Source organism: Vitis riparia, chromosome 14 (assembly GCF_004353265.1).
Source record: "Vitis riparia cultivar Riparia Gloire de Montpellier isolate 1030 chromosome 14, EGFV_Vit.rip_1.0, whole genome shotgun sequence".
NCBI classification, from domain to species: Eukaryota; Viridiplantae; Streptophyta; class Magnoliopsida; order Vitales; family Vitaceae; genus Vitis; species Vitis riparia.
In genome coordinates this window covers 1,608,762-1,626,057 of record NC_048444.1, presented here as the reverse complement: position 1 = coordinate 1,626,057, position 17,296 = coordinate 1,608,762, and the positions used below count along the sequence as shown (strand labels likewise).

Below are 17,296 nucleotides of genomic sequence, written 5' to 3'. Positions count from 1 at the left end.
AAGATATATAAAACCTAAGTGCACTCATGCATTCATCTTACATTTGTTTCCTATGATTAAATTCCAAAATGTCTTGATCTTGTATCCATTAGGTCCTTTGATAAATTTCCAAATTAATACATGAGATTTTTTACAATTCGAACCAACTAGTAACTTAATCATGGTTTGTTATCATCAAAACCTGATTAGGAAAACCTTTGGGCTTACATAATTTATTTAGATTATGGTAATAAGAGTAATAGGGCATCTCATATCGGATTTGTCCCATTCATATTCCTAGTAACACCAACTTACAAATCTTAAATAGTGTTATTCCATTATTCAAATTTTAAATAGTGTTATTCTATAATTCGGTATTTTATATACATATTAGAAGCTCAAATTGTGTCAACAATGAACCTAATCCACTAGATCCATGGGTTTTTTTAACTTATACAACAACTTTAAAAAAAATCTTAAAAAATGGTAGTTGTAAAAATATTAACAAACTTACAACATTTTTTACCACGTTAGCAAGTGACACATTCCATAATTTTCATATTAATGATACATGTTAAAAAAAAAAAAAAATTGACTTTAAATTAAATGTGTCACATTTTCCATAATGTTTATATCAATGATACATGTTATAAAAAATTTGAATTTAAATCATAGATATCTCTTCAAGATATACCTTCCATAATTCCGAAAAATTGAATTTATATTAGAGGTGTGTCTTCAAGAAACACATTTTCACAATTTTTTTTTGAAGTCAATCGTGTTAAAAAAAATTGAATTTATATTAAAAGTGTCTTTCATAATTCCACAAAATCAAATTTATATATTAAATGTGTTTCTTTAAAAGACACCGTCCATAATTTTTATATCATTTATACAATTAAAAAAAAATTGAATGTATACTAAAGATATCTCTTTAAAAGACACCTTTAATATAAATTCGATATTGTTGAATTATAAAACTCATGGTTTGAATTTGTATAATGTGTAAAACTTAAAAGAGGTAAATAATATGTAAATAAATTATAAAACTTAAAAGATAAAAAATTGCTTTTTGATCACAAATGATTTCCTTCTTAAAATGGCAAATAAAAGTTCATAATCATTTTTATGTAGCCACCACAATAAAGTACATGTTCAGAAAGGGCTTTTCCAACAAAAAAAAATTCATCTCTTGTCTATATAATCGAGTAATCCTATATTTGTAGATATGAATAATTAAAATTCATTAGACAACAAAATTATTTTGTCTTTGAAGGTTACATTAAGAAACAAAATATTTTTATCTCCATCATGTTAACACATGGTTTTTGCAACCAAATAATTTTATCTCTAAATATTTTCACTTACATTTAAGGATAAAATGTTTTTACTCTAAAATGTTGACAAATAGGTCGGTGATAAAATAATTTCATCTTTAAAAGCTAATAATGTTTAGGCAATTAAACAATTTTATCCCAAAATAGCTCTATTCACATTCGGAGACTAATAATAAAACTAATAATTTCCTTCCTAAATATAATATTATTGTTAATTTTTAAAATTTTACATAATTCTATTGAACCCATATAAAACTATAGGTTATTCAACAATTTCAAATATAAAATGATATTATATAAATGAAGCATTTAATAATATAAAAATAGAATAACCTATAAAATATAAGTATAGGTCAAAACATTTGTTTCATCAAGCAAACCATATTTGCAACGATGTCCAAGTACTATTCCAAAACTTTCCAAAACAAAAGTGACCAATAAGTAACATTAAACCACATAATGATGTCAACTCAATGATGGAGGTGGTGGTTGAGAAGCTAAGCCAAAATGAACTAGAAGTGCTAGTTTGTTGTGACATGAAACTATGTATGGCCTTCAACTCCTTCAACCGAGTGGTAGTGGCAGTCTTAAACTCCTGTAACTCTTTGATTTGTTATCGCAACCTATTTATCTCTTCATTAAGAAATTCAGTTGCACTTGAATGTTTAAGTTGTGACTTATATCTTAAATCTCGAACATAGCCCGATTGCTTAGATAAGTCAGAAACAAGAGTACCACCCTCCTGGGCTTGAATCTCAAGCATCTTTTCTTGAAAAATATAGTATAATTTCAATTGGTAAATATTTATATTACCATAGAAAATAATGAAAAGATAGTTTTACGTTTTACTACTACAAATAACCTAACTTTTACACATCGAGATTTAGATGCATCATTTATCCATCCTTTACTTGCATTGTAGTGGGTGGCATCCCCTTGCAACTCTTTATTGGCAACACTCTTTTACATGCATACAAAAAAATAATTCCACTATTTTTAAAGATAATTAATAAACACAGCCTTACAACTTTCTAGGTGGAACATTTCTTTGACATAAATAAAATAGAATAAAATGGAAGTATATATTATACCATTGAGTCATGCTAATGATGAAACCCAAATGATTTGGACCCAACGCGACCAAGAAACTTTTCGCGATTGTCCATAGTTATAGTGAGGCTTTCCTACACAATAATATTACTAAAAGAGTAAGTAAAATGAAATATATATATATATATATTAGACAAAAACTTCATGAACAACTAATTAAACATGTAATTAGTTGAAATTACTATGTATAGCCGTACAGCAAAGGGAAAAGAATAGGATCCAATGCTTATTAAAACCTTCAAATGCTTAGCTTTTCTGTAATATTTGTTCATTTTCTTATGCTTTGATTTTCCCTGTGTCTGTTTCCCATAATCATCTCTTTTGTTAGTAGTTTGTTGGCATCAATTGCAAGCTGTGCTAACATTGTTTCTGTTGCGGCATCATACTTCTCTTTGGCATATTTTTCAGCCAGTTCCAGCAAGTGTGCCTGGAAAGGAGAAACCCCAAAAATGTTAAAAGTTTGGTCCACAATAAGGTGAAAAGCATTGGGAAAATGGTCAGGCAAATTCAATACAAACCCGAATGAATAACTTCAGAAGGATCACCATAACTAGCCTATAGTCATCAGAAGATGCTACTGCAAGTTCAAACTCCAGCTGCTTCCTGCCATCAATACATTGCATGATCCGTGCATCAAGTTTGCAAAGCTGCAGGGATGAACACAGTGAGACCAGGAAGGACAAAATTATCGAACGGTTCTTTCTTCATCCTCTATTTAGTTATTGGGGAATCAGAGAAGATGGTCAAGGAAATTCTTAACTTACAGTTGCTTCTGTTTTCCTAAAAAAGAAGCAAACGCAATCAACTAAGCCAGATAGTATAATTTAGCTTAGTTGGATAGACTCTTTATGTTTGTCCTAAAGGATTGGAAATTTGTAACCTTCACAAGTTTTGGTTTCCTTTTTCTATTTTTTTTTCCTGGCAACCAAACAGAGTATTAAGGGAGATCAATATTCATCCCTAGAGAAACATATCATGGAGAAAGTTAAAGGATGCCTGCAACAGGCAAAAGCAAAGAAGCACATCAAGAGCACAAAAAAGACAGCTATTCACAAAATATTTTGTGAATTATTGTATGATAATTGAGAAAATCAGGTATAAATTTTATGAATAATATGAGCTGCATTATATATCTAAAATCATGTTGAAGTTCACATATACTGAGTTGAATACCTCAGGAGAAGCTCGATGTCTCTCCATTTTTTGTGATAGTGCTATAAGCACGTATTCCCGCTCTTCGCTTCCATCATCTTCATCGCTTTCCAAATCATTTTGATCTCGTTCGAGTTGATCAGCTCTCAGACCTTGTGCTTCTTTAAGAATATTTGATATCACATCTAACTCAAACCTAACACTGATAGACATAGCATCATCATCCTTCTCAAGCTCTTCTCGACGCCTCTCCAGAAGGGACTCATAACTTCGTGGAACAAACCCCGGTTGCTTCCTGTCCTTAAATTCCTTCAAACAGATACTCTCAACTGACTCAAGTGCTTTTGCATAACCCAATTGCTCACATTTTCTCCTACATAAGCTCTCCAAGAGGGAAAATTCTTTCCCAAGGATATGGAAAATTTCCTCTCCTTTATGTTTTCTAAATTCTCTTAGACGTGCCCACACTTCTTCCAATTCTTCCATTGAAGGACCTCTAAATAACCAAGACACTAAAGAATCAGTCTCTGGCAGAGCATAATCTCCTTGATCTTTGATACCAAAAGTTACTGCCCAGCCATTAGCTGCATTGGCAGCTTCTCCCAGGAAGCGTTTATCCAAAAGAAGAATCAATGAGTCACCAGATAAAACAATTCTTTCTTTGATTTGGAACTTGTCTCTGCCACTGGCCATCTCTTGTATGGAGCCAATCTTCTCAGAATCATTTATACCACACGCTTGAGCCACCACCCGCAAATAGTCAAGAATCTGTTGAAGATGAGGAACTCCCAAAAAGCAGATGCACAGAGGTGTTTTGTCCAGACCATGAGTTAAAAGCTGTGATGCCAAAAAATTAGCCTGCATCTCAATCACGGTGTACTCCATTATCAGGCTAAGATGACTTGCAGCAAGGTATTTACGCCTCAGGAGGGTTTTGAACATGACATGGATTTCCTCAAGGATCTTTTCGCGCTCAGAATCATCCGACAACGGCCACTTATGTATTCCACCTTCTGCACTGCTATGACTATCAAGGGTTTTTAATGCAGCAGGGATATCAACTGGCTTCCATCTACCCTTCACAATCATATCAGCCCAATGCCTATCAACTTCTTGGGGCATAACTGAACACAACTCAGGCGAAAGACTTCCCATGTGCTTCTGATTAATGTGCTTTCTGTATGGTTCAATATCCCCAAATTTCTCATCACAATGGCAACAAGCCAAGAACGACCAAGATTTGTTCTCCTCCGCAAAACCAATGGCTTCGGATAAAATCTCCATCACCGTATCATCCTTGGACGATTCAAAATGGGCTTTTAGATCACAAATTCTCACTTTAAGCAACCCCCTCTTCTTGTCATCATCTATGGAATTCCAATAAGTTTTAATCTGCTCCATCTGATCCACATGTGGCTTAATCTCCTTTTCGTTCAGATACTCCTTTCTTTGTCCTGGTTTATGAGGTCCCAGAAACAAATCACACGCTCCATCTGTCTGATTATGGGATTCAGGTGTCTTCAACCTCTGGGGCAGAAGCCTTTCTTCTGCTACCCGGGTCTCAATCTCCATCCTCTTCTCATCTTGCGTCTCCGTTTCCTCCTTAGTCTCAATGGGTCCCTTGGTAACCGACTTAATTAATACCGGACTCCCCTCAAGATGAATCGACTCAAGCTTCTCCTCTTCATCCGCTTTCTCAAGATTCTTCACGGAATCCGAAAGAGAACATATTTTCATTAGGGAGAACAGAGCTTCTCGTGTTTCCATAAGGTTCTTCACTGGTATAGACACTCCCAAATAACTGTCCTTTACTGGACTCTCCTTTTTGGGTTTAATGGATAATGCCCTTTTACATTCTTGCACTACTTCTTCATATGCTTTACCATCCTCGCACAAATCGAACAACACACTCGCGTACATATACCCAAACTCAATCGAATCAGGGGACAGCAGCGTCGCTCGCTGCATTGACTCCGCCGCGCTCTTGAGGTGGCGGTGCTTGAGTCTGAGGTCGTCGATTACAGTAGCAAACTGGCAGAGAATATCGCCTTGAACAATGTGGGCAACAGCGGAGCTTGGGTGGCGAACGCAGAGGTCCTTTATGAGCCTCAGCGCTTTGGCGTGGTTTCCTTTGCGAAGCACAAGGAGCGCTCGCTCGCATTCCCCGGTGACTGAGGCCTCTGCCTCTGCTACGTTCTCGCCGGAGTCGGTAGACGGCGAGGGAAATGGGGTTGGCTTCTTCTTCGCCATTTCTTGATTCTGAGGCTACTGCATTGCACAATAGGGGAACAAGAAGAAGGAAAAGGAAGAGTTGATGATGAAGAATTCAGAGATTTTCTTCCATTTATACTCTGATTTTTCTTGGTGGATCTTGAAGTGTGGTGTAATTCAAGTTGATACAAATTCTATTAACATTAAATGATTAAATATAAAAAATATAAGATAATTAGAATTTTCGTTTACATTTACCCATTTAAAAAAAAATTGAAAAAAAAATATCAAAAGGAAAATAGAAAAAAAAAAAAAAAAGTTGAACCGACGATTAATGTAGGGCCAAAATTATAGATAATTATGGTTCCGAAATTATAGGTAATATTAATAATTGAAAAGGTCGAACCGATGCCACCCTTTCAAATTTGAACCAAGAACTAATGGAATTATGAAGTCAACCAATGGAATCTCGCCACGTAATGATCACAGTAAGCTCTACTGTCCTCATCCGCACCGGATTCCACCCGTAAATGACCTACCGGTTCACGAAAGGAGCGGGGCCGTATATCCAAATTCCAGAGGATTCATGAGCTTCACTCTCGTCCGCTTCATCCACACTAGCATTAGCAGAAACCATGGTTTTCCCATTATGTCCCCCAAGAAGAGATTATTTACCACAGCTGCAACCTCCACGTCTCAAAAGGTGACGTTTCTCTGCTTTTATTTTGTTTTCTCCGTAACCAAACGGAGGGAAACAATTTTTTTTTTTGTTTCTTTTTTTCTTTTTCTTTTTTTCTTTTTGAAGATTTTTGGTTGTTTGTTATTTTTCTTTGATTGATAGTCAAGTGAAGAGCGGTTGGTGGTGGTTGGGGGTGGAGCTGCTGGAGTGTATGGAGCAATCAGGGCCAAGACTGTAGCTCCCAATCTCGACGTGGTGATAATTGAAAAGGGAAAGCCGCTCTCAAAGGTTTGTCTGATTTCAATGTAGACATCCATGGATAATTAATGCACAGTGGGTCTTCTTCACAGCGATTTTTTTTTTTTTTTTTTACTGTTTGTTTTTTCCGGGAAAACAATCTTGGGGATTCATACGGAAAACAAGTTTGATAGTTGGGTTTTTTTTTAATACATCACCTGAATGTGGTGTTCTTCACAAAATGCACAGGTGAAAATTTCCGGAGGAGGGCGATGCAATGTGACAAATGGGCATTGTCTGGACAAAATGGTGAGGCTTACTATGATGAAATAAGAGACATCTTGTTTTTCGAGAACCTTTATAATTAGGAAAATAGTTGTATTATGTAAAAATCCACGCATATAAAAGATATTGTTTATACAACCTGCCGAGCTGTACTGTTGCCTATGTGTGATTTGTTTAGTAACTACTGATATGATACTTTATTTCCTCTTGGTAATGATGCATATTTCACTTGTGAAATCTTTTCTTTCTTTCATTTATACACCAATTGAATTATGTTTAATTGATCAATATAGACCTAGTCTAATGGTTCACCTTGGAGTAGGAAGTAGTTATTTACTGGCTGTTGGTCAAGATGTGATATGGTTCATTTCCAGTATGTGTGTCATGATTGGTGTCATCTTGTATTACTAATCCTGAATTATTTCATGTTAATATCCAAGGAAGATCAATGGCTATACTGTTTTGGGATTATTCATGCTTTTGTTGGGTGCAGAACTCAGAAATTGAAGATATGTGGTGTGGCTATATTGAAATGCTTATTTGACTTCCTGAGGGCAGTAGTGATAACCTTGGTTTCATAAATTCCTGGAAACAAGATAATTGGAATCATTTTACTGCTTAGCTATAGCTGTGGTATTGTCTAGTGTTTTGTAACCCATAACTTAGGACAGATTTTTGTTGCATTGGATTGGGCTATGGAGAAGTAGCTTTTATAATCCTTTCTGACTTCTGGGTCTGCCAATATTTCTGGTTTAAAGTTGCTTGAGTATGATAAATTCACTAAAACAACTCACACTTTCCTCATAAATTTTCTGTGTTTCTTGGACTGAATAAATACTCTGATATTGGCAGAATATAAATGAACCGACCAACAAAATTGTAACTTCTTTTTTATTCTCATCTATCTGGCATTCTCAATATCAGTTGTATGATTGAAAATTCTAAAATAGTAATCCAGGATTTGAACATTAGTATGATAAAATATTGTTCAGAATGCTAAATTTGTGCATAGATTTTGGCAGAGCATTATCCTAGGGGTAATAAGGAATTCAGGGGGTCTTTCTTCAGCATGCATGGCCCAGTGGATACAATGTCATGGTTTTCTGATCATGGTGTGAACCTAAAGGTTATTTCCAAGAAAGCATTCCACTTGTTTCTATCTTTATTGTGCATATGATATTGATTCTTATAATTGTGCATTACTATTCTACCCTTAGACTGAGGATGATGGGCGGGTATTTCCTGTCAGCAACAGTTCGTCTTCTGTAATTGAGTGCCTCATGTCTGAGATGAAGAAGAGGAGAGGTATGTTTACCGACTAGGAACTGTTTGGTACTGTTTACTTGTTCCCCATCTCTTTCATTGTGCTTATGTTGTGGGGTTTGTGGTTCTTTAGCACCACAATGTCCTATTAAACCACCTTTTTGCCAGGTGAATGTCTTTGGGAAGTTGACTCCTGACCTTTAATATGCTCTTTTATTGCAGATCCTTCAATGGAAAACTGTTAGGTAAATATAGATATCAAGGATTTCCTGCTGACAAAAAGTTAATTTTGTGGGGCTTTATTTATTGACAGGCTTGTAGGGTCCTTTCTATTGCATTTTTATGTTTAATGATTCCCAGACAACAAGATAGCATACCCCTGTTAATTTATAAATATTTTAGTTGCAGCTCTTCCAGTAAAGGAATATATAAGGAATCATATACTATTTTGCTAATTCTCAACCATAATATATCTGAAAAAGATATATAGATAGATAGATAAATAGATAGATTTTATGAGGGGGTCTTATTACTGTTGGCAGACAAATGTCATGCTGTATGATATTGTCTCAGATGTTAATAATAGGTCTTGGGTGTCAAAGTTTTATGTTTACATTTTCTTGACGTATGTTGATGTGCATGCTGAAAAGTGAGCTCCTCAATCAGTTTTGCTGCAGACTGGAAAAGTTGTGACAACTGTGTCAACTACTGTTGGTGGGAAATTCCTTCTCAAGATTGAGAAGCGTACTATCAATTCAGTTGAATATCTTGAAGCTGATTACCTATTAATTGCTAGTGGGAGTAGCCGGCAGGTTGTGATGGATAATAGGCTCATCTGCATTTTCATGAGCATGGATTACATTTCTTAATGAAGTTTCTTTTTTGTTGATACAGGGTTATGCCCTAGCCACACAGCTTGGTCATTCAATTATAGATCCAGTACCAAGTCTGTTCACTTTCAAGATTGAGGATCCGCATTTGGCAGAATTATCTGGGGTAGCAATGTTTTCTGACCTATGAAAATCCTTTCCCTAATGCTTGCTTTTTAATATTTGGCAAATTCAAGTTTTTTTGTTTGCTTATGCAACAAACTTATGTGAGTAAAGAACTAGCTTAAAAATGTGGTTATTTAGCTTCTAGTTACTCCCATCTTATTTCATTTCTTGAACCACATGATTCCCAGTTGAATAGAAGAATGAATGATGGATAAAAATAACATTCATGTAAATGGTTTTATTGGCTCATAACAAATTGGTTTCCTCATTAATAGATTCAATTTAGTTAGCCAATTAATGCAATGACTGGTACTATTAATATTTCATTTTCCATATCAATTCTGGTTATGATAATAACTATAATATAATGGCCTTTTTTTATTATTATTTTTCTGTAACTTGTTTAATTATTTCATTTTTTTGTTCTCTCCTCAGGTTACATTCCATAAGGTTAAGGCAAACTTGAAACTAGATAATGTTCAGAAGAATAAACCACAGCTTTCTCAGGCATGCTTTTCTCATTGATTTTGTGTGGAACTTTGGGGAATGTACATGATTAACCATTAAATTTGGATCTTAGCATGGGTATTGTTAGTCGCATTCTGGGGATTCCATGAATCAGTAATTCTTATGTGGTGACAACAAATATTTTTGGATTTTAGGTTGGACCTATGTTAGTCACTCACTGGGGATTCAGTGGGCCAGTAATTCTTCGATTATCTGCTTGGGGGGCCCGTGATCTATTCAATTCAGGTTACAGAGGTAACATAATATCTTGTTTCCTTCTTTTACATCCTCTAATATTTTGATCATCTTTCTTTAACTCGCTAAAATTTGGATGCAGGGATACTTCTTGTGGATTTTACACCTGATCTCCATATAGAAGATGTGAAAACCATCCTTATTCAACACAAGGACCACTTTGCGGTAATCTTGTTCTCTAGCTTTAATTCTTTGAAATGGAGTATTGTGAAAGGAGTATGATGCCAAACAACTGTGATTTTTTAAAATGTGCCTGAGTGTTGTTTTCTAACATGGACATGGGGTGTTGGGCATAGTAGCTTCAAAAATATAGGCATGGAGACAGGGCTACATATGTGTTTCCTTTGAAATTTACTGCATTAAACATGCGTAATTACATTTGGGAGAGAATAAAATAGTAAGGATGGTAGGTACTTTAAAATAGATTTTGAAAACAGAAGGAGCTGTCATTTGTATTTTTGCACATTTTAAAGAATTATATTTGGACTTCATTTTTAAGTGCCCAGGAAGCTTTTGAACACGTGCAGAAATGGGTATTGTGTAGACATGTGTTTGACATGCCAACAGTTGTTGGTAATAGATTATATATCATCTCCAACAAGCTAGTGTCCTGTCATTAGTTGGCAGGAACCCAAAAAAGGAGGGCTCTGGTGTATATTATTTGACACAACAGAACTGTACTTCAACCAATGGCAAAATACAAGTACATAATGTTTTAGAAGAGTAAAAGTCTTGCCCCAAGATATCATATTTTAACAATCATGGCTTACTGTTAGAGTAAGAAACCTGATGAAATTTTACATTCCCAGTTTTCTTGTTAACTACTGATATTTCCATTTTCTTAAAGGCTAAATAGCAAGTACTCACATACACATTTAGCCTCATGGATTTACTATTCCAGAAGAGCATCAGAATTCGTTGCATCTTAACTGACAATTGCTTTCTTTTTTCACCCCCACCATTTGCAGAAGCAAAAGGTGCTGAATTCTTGTCCCTCAAAATTTGGCCTTGTGAAGAGATTTTGGAAATATATATTAGATCGTGAGGTTTGTATGGATGGTTCAAGTTGAAAAAATGTATGTTGGACTTTTCAGTGTAATTTTCATTATGGATGATAACTTTTTTTTAGCTTTATACAGGGGTTAGATGGAAATATCTTGTGGGCTTCCGTTTCAAATAACTCATTATATTCTGTTGCTTCTCTTTTAAAGCACTGTTCATTTGGAGTGACAGGGAAGGTATGATCCCCTCAACTTCTTTATCTTTTTACTTTACTTTTTAATTTGTCAACCTTCTTGAATTGATAAGTATTTATTTCTAATAAAGGGCATATTTAAGGATGAATTTGTCACTGCCGGTGGTGTTCCATTGTCTGAGGTTCTCCCTCTCTCTCTCTCTCTCTCTCTCTGCATGTGCCTGCTATTACTATATTTCTATCTATTAATCTCTTTGATGAAAGAATGAGTCTGGTTTCCTTGCTCTTATAAAGATCTCGCTAAACACAATGGAGAGCAGGATACAGTCGCATCTATTCTTTGCAGGAGAGGTAATGTTCCTCCTGTTATATGCTCTGGGTTTTCATTTTTCTTCTTGATGAGAAAGCTTGAAAGAATACCTCAAACCCACATGGTTATGGTTGCAGTCACTTCAATTTATGGTCTTGACCCCTGAGTACATGATTTCTACCTTTTAAACAATTCTATTATTATCATTTTTTTTTTGGTTAATGATCATTTATGGAACTCTAAAGTTGAACTACCTGTAGGTGTTGAATGTTGATGGGGTAACCGGTGGTTTCAATTTCCAGGTATGAAATGTTGAAATGCATCCTTTGCTACAGAATAACTCTTCTTATCAATTTTAGGCAGTCGAAATTGAATAGAAAAGTCATAGAAAGACATTTGGCATAACAATCACCTTCCAAAGCTCCTTGTGTATTTGACTTTGTGCAAAGACAAACAGTAGGACTTCGTGCAAAGCCAAATTGGTAGATGCCATTTGTCCATATGATTTCACTTTCACATAACACCAGTTCCATCTGTGAAATTGTGCATACTACATCTGGATGTTCCTCATCTTATTACCTCCTACTTTGATGATCACCGTAATCTTACTGGGCCATCAATTATTTTCACAGAATGCTTGGACAGGCGGATACATTGCAGGCACAAGTATAGGTAAACTCGCACTGGATGCTACCCTGGAGGAAGTCATATGATATATCCATTGTTAGACATCCTGAGCTTTTACTCTTGAGTTTTTGTGTATGAACTGCTATCTATTGTAAGATACTAGCAAAATTTTGTTGGTGGGATCTATAAGCATTCCTTGTAAATCAATAAATTCCTTTCAATTTTGATGTTTCATTTTCTTTCTTCTTTACTTGCCTGTCTTTGAGAAACGAAGAGATTTACCCTTTTCAGGCTTTACTTCTATCTGAATAACGACTGTGGACGCCCATCCTTTGAAGTTTTTCCATGGTCAATATTTCACATGAAAGCTTATCTTTTTCTTAAACCTCTTTACTGCATACACAGAGAAAAACAGGTCCCTGGGACACCTGAATTTTGGCTTTTTAATGATTTGATTTTAACATCTATTTGGTCAATGAAAAAGAATCCAGCAGCCATTCTAAGCCAGAACAGTAGTGAGAATCTGATTTCATTTCTCATGCTTTGAGTCAATAAAAACATGGGAGGAAATTCAGAAGAGACCACCTACCAAACTGACAAAATGCCTTGACATTGATGGCAAATCCCATGAAAGGGGATTTAGGCATTACGAATATGGGGGAAAATGACTTACCCAATATCCAACTTCAACAACCTCTGTCGAATTCTTCCCACAGCACCCGGCAAGCAAATCTATGGAACACATGGTGGTCAACCCCACAAAAAAATTATTGGCTTCGTCACCTCATTTGAATTATTTTTATAGATTTTTCATGAGAGTGGTCTTCCAGGCAAACAAAAAGGACCGACTACCACATGGACCCCCGGGCTAAACCACTTGCGTGCCGTATAATATTTTTCCCAATGTCCCACACAGACCCATAACCCAACCATAAGATCTCCTCATTATTAAAGTAAAGAATCCGAACTCTTTAACATTTAATAATACATCTCAATCTGAGTGTGACATCCATATGTTGGACTGAAATCTTATCTCAGGGTTGGACTGAAATTCTTATCTCACTTGTTTCAAGGCTGAGGGACAATCGTGACAATTACTCAAAATGAACACAATTGATATATGTGGCTTATATTAAGCGGAGCGATAAGAGTATTTTTGAAATTTCATTATACGAGGATTAGTATAAATGCCTTATTATGTAACCTTAATTTGATATATAGGGAAAATTTTATTTCTTATTCCTATGGACATAAGCAATATATCGAACGACGTTAAATCTATATGTTTTTCTTTTATTCGTTTTCTTTCATTTTCATCATAAATCATCGCACATAAAATAATAGACACATATAATGATGATACATAATATATGACCCTATAAACATTAAAAAATGTACAAAATTCATTGCCAAAAATTTACTCATTGTAAAATCATGAAGACCAATTTACAACTTCCAATAAATTGAGTCGTTCCATGATATTGACTTGTAACTTTTGGATATTACATGAAAAAATAATCATCCATTACAAGCAATTATGTAGCAAAAAAACAACCTCATTTCTTGATACTTTTGTTGGATGATTCGAATTTGACTATATATATTAACGATCGTGATTTAAAGTTTGGTACGGTGCGTATTTGGTAACTTGTAATTTTGGAAAAATTTGAACGTGGTTGACCTAACTGCCCCTTCCTAAAAATAAAGGAGATGGCACACATTTTAGGCATGATATGACGACCGTATTTGAGGGGACGCGTTCACCGAAAAGCCCATACCTCACAGACATGATATGACAAGGACTTCCACAAGCGCAGAGTCGGAGACCCAAAGTCTTTCCACGTCCTCCTGTTAAAAATCTTGCATATTCCAGAATCCAATCTCCACCTCTCCAAACAGCCCCACATACAGCCATATATTCATTGTTGCCGCCGCTCAGCTTTTTTCTCCGCAGCCCCACATACAGCCATATATTCATTGTTGCCTCCGCTCAGCTTTTTTCTCCTCCTCCCGTGACTCATTCTCAGCTCTTCCTCTCATCTCTCCGATTTCGTTTCTCGCAAGTCGGCGCGTTTCTTGCGGTCTCCGGTAACGCTTTGTGGTGTTTTACTTTTTTCGACGCGCTTTCTCTGTTTTTGTTTTTTTTTTTTTAATATGATTTTTCTGTTTTTGCGGGAAACAGAGCAGTGAAGTTGAGATTCGGAAGCGTTCCTGAATCTGCAGCTTTAGAGAGAGAGAAAGTTTGTTTTAGCGAGAGAAAGATGGTGGTGTTAGGGGGAGGTGTTGGTAAAAAGATAGCGGTTGGTGTATGTGTAATGGAAAAGAAGGTGAAATGTGGATCCGAGGTTCAATTCCTTTTGCTGAATTTACATACGATCCAAAAACAGAGCAGATGTGGAAACTTAAGAAAGTAGAATCGTTTTTCGTTTTGTTTGATTCTGTTTTTCCGCCTACTGATGGATTTGATGTGTTACCTTTTCTTCTTCTTCTTCTTCTTCTTCTTCTTCTTCTTCTTATAAATCATGCTTTAGGTGTTTTCGGCTCCCATGGGGCAGATTCTTGAGAGACTCCAAGCATTTGGTGAATTTGAGGTATCTGAGTTTATTTTGAACCGGAGTTTATCCTTTTTTGCGCGGATTTGGATGACTCACATGTCATTCTCATGAGTTTGTCTGGGTGAATTGCATTAAATGAATTTTTTGATTAAAAATCCAGTGAGTTCGTTTGAATGATTCCATTTTTTTTTTTCCTGAAATAAGATATACAATAAGTAAGAATTATGATGCACGGAAGGGTCCAGAGGTGGATTATCTGTTTTGAGCTGGTAGTCTTTATGGTTTATGTTTCTCATGAGGTCTCTTGTTGAATGAATTATTGTAGATCATAATTTTCGGCGACAAGGTTATTCTTGAAGATCCTGTAGAGAGGTACATTACCATGCTATTAATATAGCACCAGAGTCCTTTGTTTACTGGCATATAAAGTTGTCCATGTGTATTTGTTGTTTGATTATAATGTGAGTTGGTTCCTTTCTTTATCTCAGAACTTGAGGTTGTGGAACTATCTAATCTAATTCCTAAGCTACATGATTGAAGAATTTGTTAGACATGAATTAGTGAAGCTGGCTAGTCCTGCCTAATTTATAGAAAATCAGAAGGGAAGCAAATTGGCATCATTTCAAAGAAGTAATGGTTTCCAAGATATGGATTATGGGATACTGGGGAGAGATCTTGAAGGATTTTAATCTTGAAATAAGGATGTCATTGTTTTGTGTTTATTTCAAACTCTAGCTAATGACTCTTCTATTAAAAAATAAAATAAAATAAAAAATCCAAGAGAAAAAAATATACAAAGAATTCCAACCATCATTGAAGAAACTTAAGATTCTGCAATTACTATCCTGGATTCTTATTTCAAACATGGAAGACCGCCACAAAATATTTTTCAAATCCATTTGACTTAAACCGGTCTTCTCCTGAAAAGGTTTTGAAATTAACATTAATTTAACTGCTAAACTTATAAGTTACACTAGTTTTAAGTCTTAGGTCCAGAATGGACTCCTGTACTTTGATGATGTTTATTTCATGGTTTAATCAGAAGACTGGTTTTAATTGATGAGTAGGGATTACACTCTTAAGTGAGAGAATGGTTACTTTTGGATTTGTCTATGTTTCATTATTATATCTTCAATAGGATCAGCAGGTGCTCCTTGAGCAACCCTACTGACATTTCTGGGATTATATTCACTATCGCAATGGAGAACTTGCTAGACATTGAATATTATTTTTTTCCAATGAAAATGGTACATAGACCATTTTTGAATAAAGAGAACTTCCTTGATTTCAGTTGTATCAGTAGTTGTTATATCTAAAAATACTTTGAAACATGGAACACTTCGGCTCAAGACTTGGATTAATCTTCTCTTTCTGTGTTTGTACATATTATTTCGACACTTCTGCATGCTGTCATCAATGTGACTATTTAGATTCATGGTGTTGATTTCAGCTATTTATAAGTTGAGGGTGTCCTTGTAACATAATCATGCAGTTTGGTCTCTGATTGATGTCTGATTTGTTGCCATGCTCGCTTACTTCAGCTGGCCAATATGTGATTGCTTGGTTGCCTTCTATTCATCTGGCTACCCTCTTGAAAAGGCTGAAGCTTATGCTGCTTTGAGAAAGTAAGTTTTTCCTTTTTTCTTTCTCATGTACTAATTTTTTTTTTGCTTGAGGCAGTTAAATATTTTTGTTAAGGTATACTTATACCTTCTGGTTTTCAAGAATCACAATAGCCTGAAAATTTCATTGACATTCCCTGTAGGATTTAGGTCTATCTAGAATGCTCATTCCACCATAAAATCCAAGGGAAAAGAATGCTAACATCATGAAACTCTTGTTGAATTTTTTTTTTCTTAACTTTACTTGACTTATTGATTTTAGCAAAGATTATTCCTTTATTTTACTCAAATTAGAACAATTAGGTACAATAATTTTTTTAGTATTATTTCTTGAATTGGAAGAAAACTTTGAAACTGATGTTGGTGTTGAACAACAAACCTAACCTTGGCAAAATGGTTTTGGACATTTGGGGAGGAAGGAGATAGCTTATGGAGTAGTGTGTTTGCTGCAGTATATGATGGAGCCTGTATCTAGGTGGTTACCAGTGGTAAACATGACTGTAGCCTTTTCAGAAACTGTCCCTACATTCTTGGATATTCTTTTTATGCCATGCTTTTGTTTTGGGTGATGATTGGAGTAGGGCATTGGGTGGTTGGGTTGAATCAGAAGACAACATAAAGAGTGCCATTCTACTTATAGCAGGACTAACATAATCCATAGCCCGAAGCGCTCGATCTAAGTTCAACTTCTGTGCTGAAATTACATTAGGTTAGGTGTTTTCTCTAGGGTAGCATTGGTCGATAGGATATCATGTTTATTTATCCTTGAAAATATTTCAAGTTTCCAAACAGACTTTTGTTCTAGTGTATTTATCCTTGAGTACACTTTTATGTATTTTATTTATGCATTTCTTATTACACTTGCAAGGCACTGACTTTGCTTTTTGCCCATAAAGGAGCTTGGTTTATATGGTTTTGTTCTTCTTTCCAAAATATGTTCTTATTTGATTATTTTTTAAATAGGAACAACCAATTCA

At 35.3% G+C, this 17,296-nt stretch overlaps 3 protein-coding genes across 8 annotated transcripts in view; 2 read left to right on the top strand and 1 right to left on the bottom strand.

Annotated features, from left to right (window-relative positions):
* Positions 1-2,613: 2,613 nt before the first annotated feature.
* On the bottom strand, positions 2,614-5,953 carry LOC117930034. The gene is made up of 3 exons (XM_034850482.1): positions 3,600-5,953; positions 2,945-3,073; positions 2,614-2,853 (listed from the first exon to the last, which is right to left on the bottom strand). The coding sequence occupies exons 1-3, from the start codon at positions 5,826-5,828 to the stop codon at positions 2,695-2,697; spliced, it is 2,517 nt and encodes an 838-aa protein (XP_034706373.1). The 5' UTR covers positions 5,829-5,953; the 3' UTR covers positions 2,614-2,694.
* Positions 5,954-6,337: 384 nt separating this feature from the next.
* On the top strand, positions 6,338-12,384 carry LOC117931303 (uncharacterized protein YtfP). Of its 3 annotated transcripts, XM_034852247.1 has the most exons (16): positions 6,341-6,492; positions 6,631-6,756; positions 6,955-7,014; positions 8,003-8,116; positions 8,208-8,295; positions 8,920-9,065; positions 9,148-9,249; positions 9,684-9,755; positions 9,911-10,010; positions 10,093-10,175; positions 10,979-11,056; positions 11,150-11,248; positions 11,337-11,387; positions 11,500-11,556; positions 11,776-11,817; positions 12,148-12,384. In XM_034852247.1, exons 1-16 carry the CDS (start codon positions 6,376-6,378, stop codon positions 12,226-12,228), a joined length of 1,416 nt encoding a protein of 471 aa, XP_034708138.1. In that variant the 5' UTR covers positions 6,341-6,375; the 3' UTR covers positions 12,229-12,384. The 3 variants fall into 3 exon arrangements, 2 of the variants coding, with proteins under 2 accessions (XP_034708138.1, XP_034708139.1); XM_034852248.1 differs by lacking the exon at positions 6,341-6,492 and having other exon boundaries at positions 6,666-6,756; positions 8,013-8,116; XR_004654016.1 differs by lacking the exons at positions 11,500-11,556; positions 11,776-11,817; positions 12,148-12,384 and having other exon boundaries at positions 6,338-6,492; positions 11,140-11,248.
* A 1,569-nt stretch (positions 12,385-13,953) lies between these two features.
* The window catches only part of LOC117931301 (inositol hexakisphosphate and diphosphoinositol-pentakisphosphate kinase VIP2-like), a 30,457-nt gene continuing 27,114 nt past the window's right edge, over positions 13,954-17,296 (top strand). Inside the window, exons 1-5 of one of the 4 annotated variants that reach the window (XM_034852245.1) lie at positions 13,954-14,230; positions 14,325-14,487; positions 14,674-14,733; positions 15,023-15,069; positions 16,239-16,322. In XM_034852245.1, coding sequence (XP_034708136.1) covers positions 14,404-14,487; positions 14,674-14,733; positions 15,023-15,069; positions 16,239-16,322 — 275 coding nt within the window. In that variant the 5' untranslated portion in view covers positions 13,954-14,230; positions 14,325-14,403. Of the gene's footprint in view, positions 14,231-14,324; positions 14,488-14,673; positions 14,734-15,022; positions 15,070-16,238; positions 16,323-17,296 lie in introns of those variants that run through there. The other 3 variants (XM_034852243.1, XM_034852244.1, XM_034852246.1) reach the window with 3 other exon arrangements.

Bases quoted from the DNA above. Each gene is read 5' to 3' on its own strand.
- LOC117931303 (XM_034852247.1), top strand. From the start codon at position 6,376: ATGAGCTTCACTCTCGTCCGCTTCATCCACACTAGCATTAGCAGAAAC. The intron at 9,066-9,147 runs GTTGTGATGGAT...TTGTTGATACAG, and splicing joins CTAGTGGGAGTAGCCGGCAG to GGTTATGCCCTAGCCACACA. The intron at 11,249-11,336 runs GTATGATCCCCT...TTTCTAATAAAG, and splicing joins CATTTGGAGTGACAGGGAAG to GGCATATTTAAGGATGAATT.
- LOC117930034 (XM_034850482.1), bottom strand. From the start codon at position 5,828: ATGGCGAAGAAGAAGCCAACCCCATTTCCCTCGCCGTCTACCGACTCC. The intron at 3,074-3,599 runs GTATTCAACTCA...TCATCCCTGCAG, and splicing joins GACATCGAGCTTCTCCTGAG to CTTTGCAAACTTGATGCACG. The intron at 2,854-2,944 runs GTTTGTATTGAA...TCTCCTTTCCAG, and splicing joins TTCTGAAGTTATTCATTCGG to GCACACTTGCTGGAACTGGC.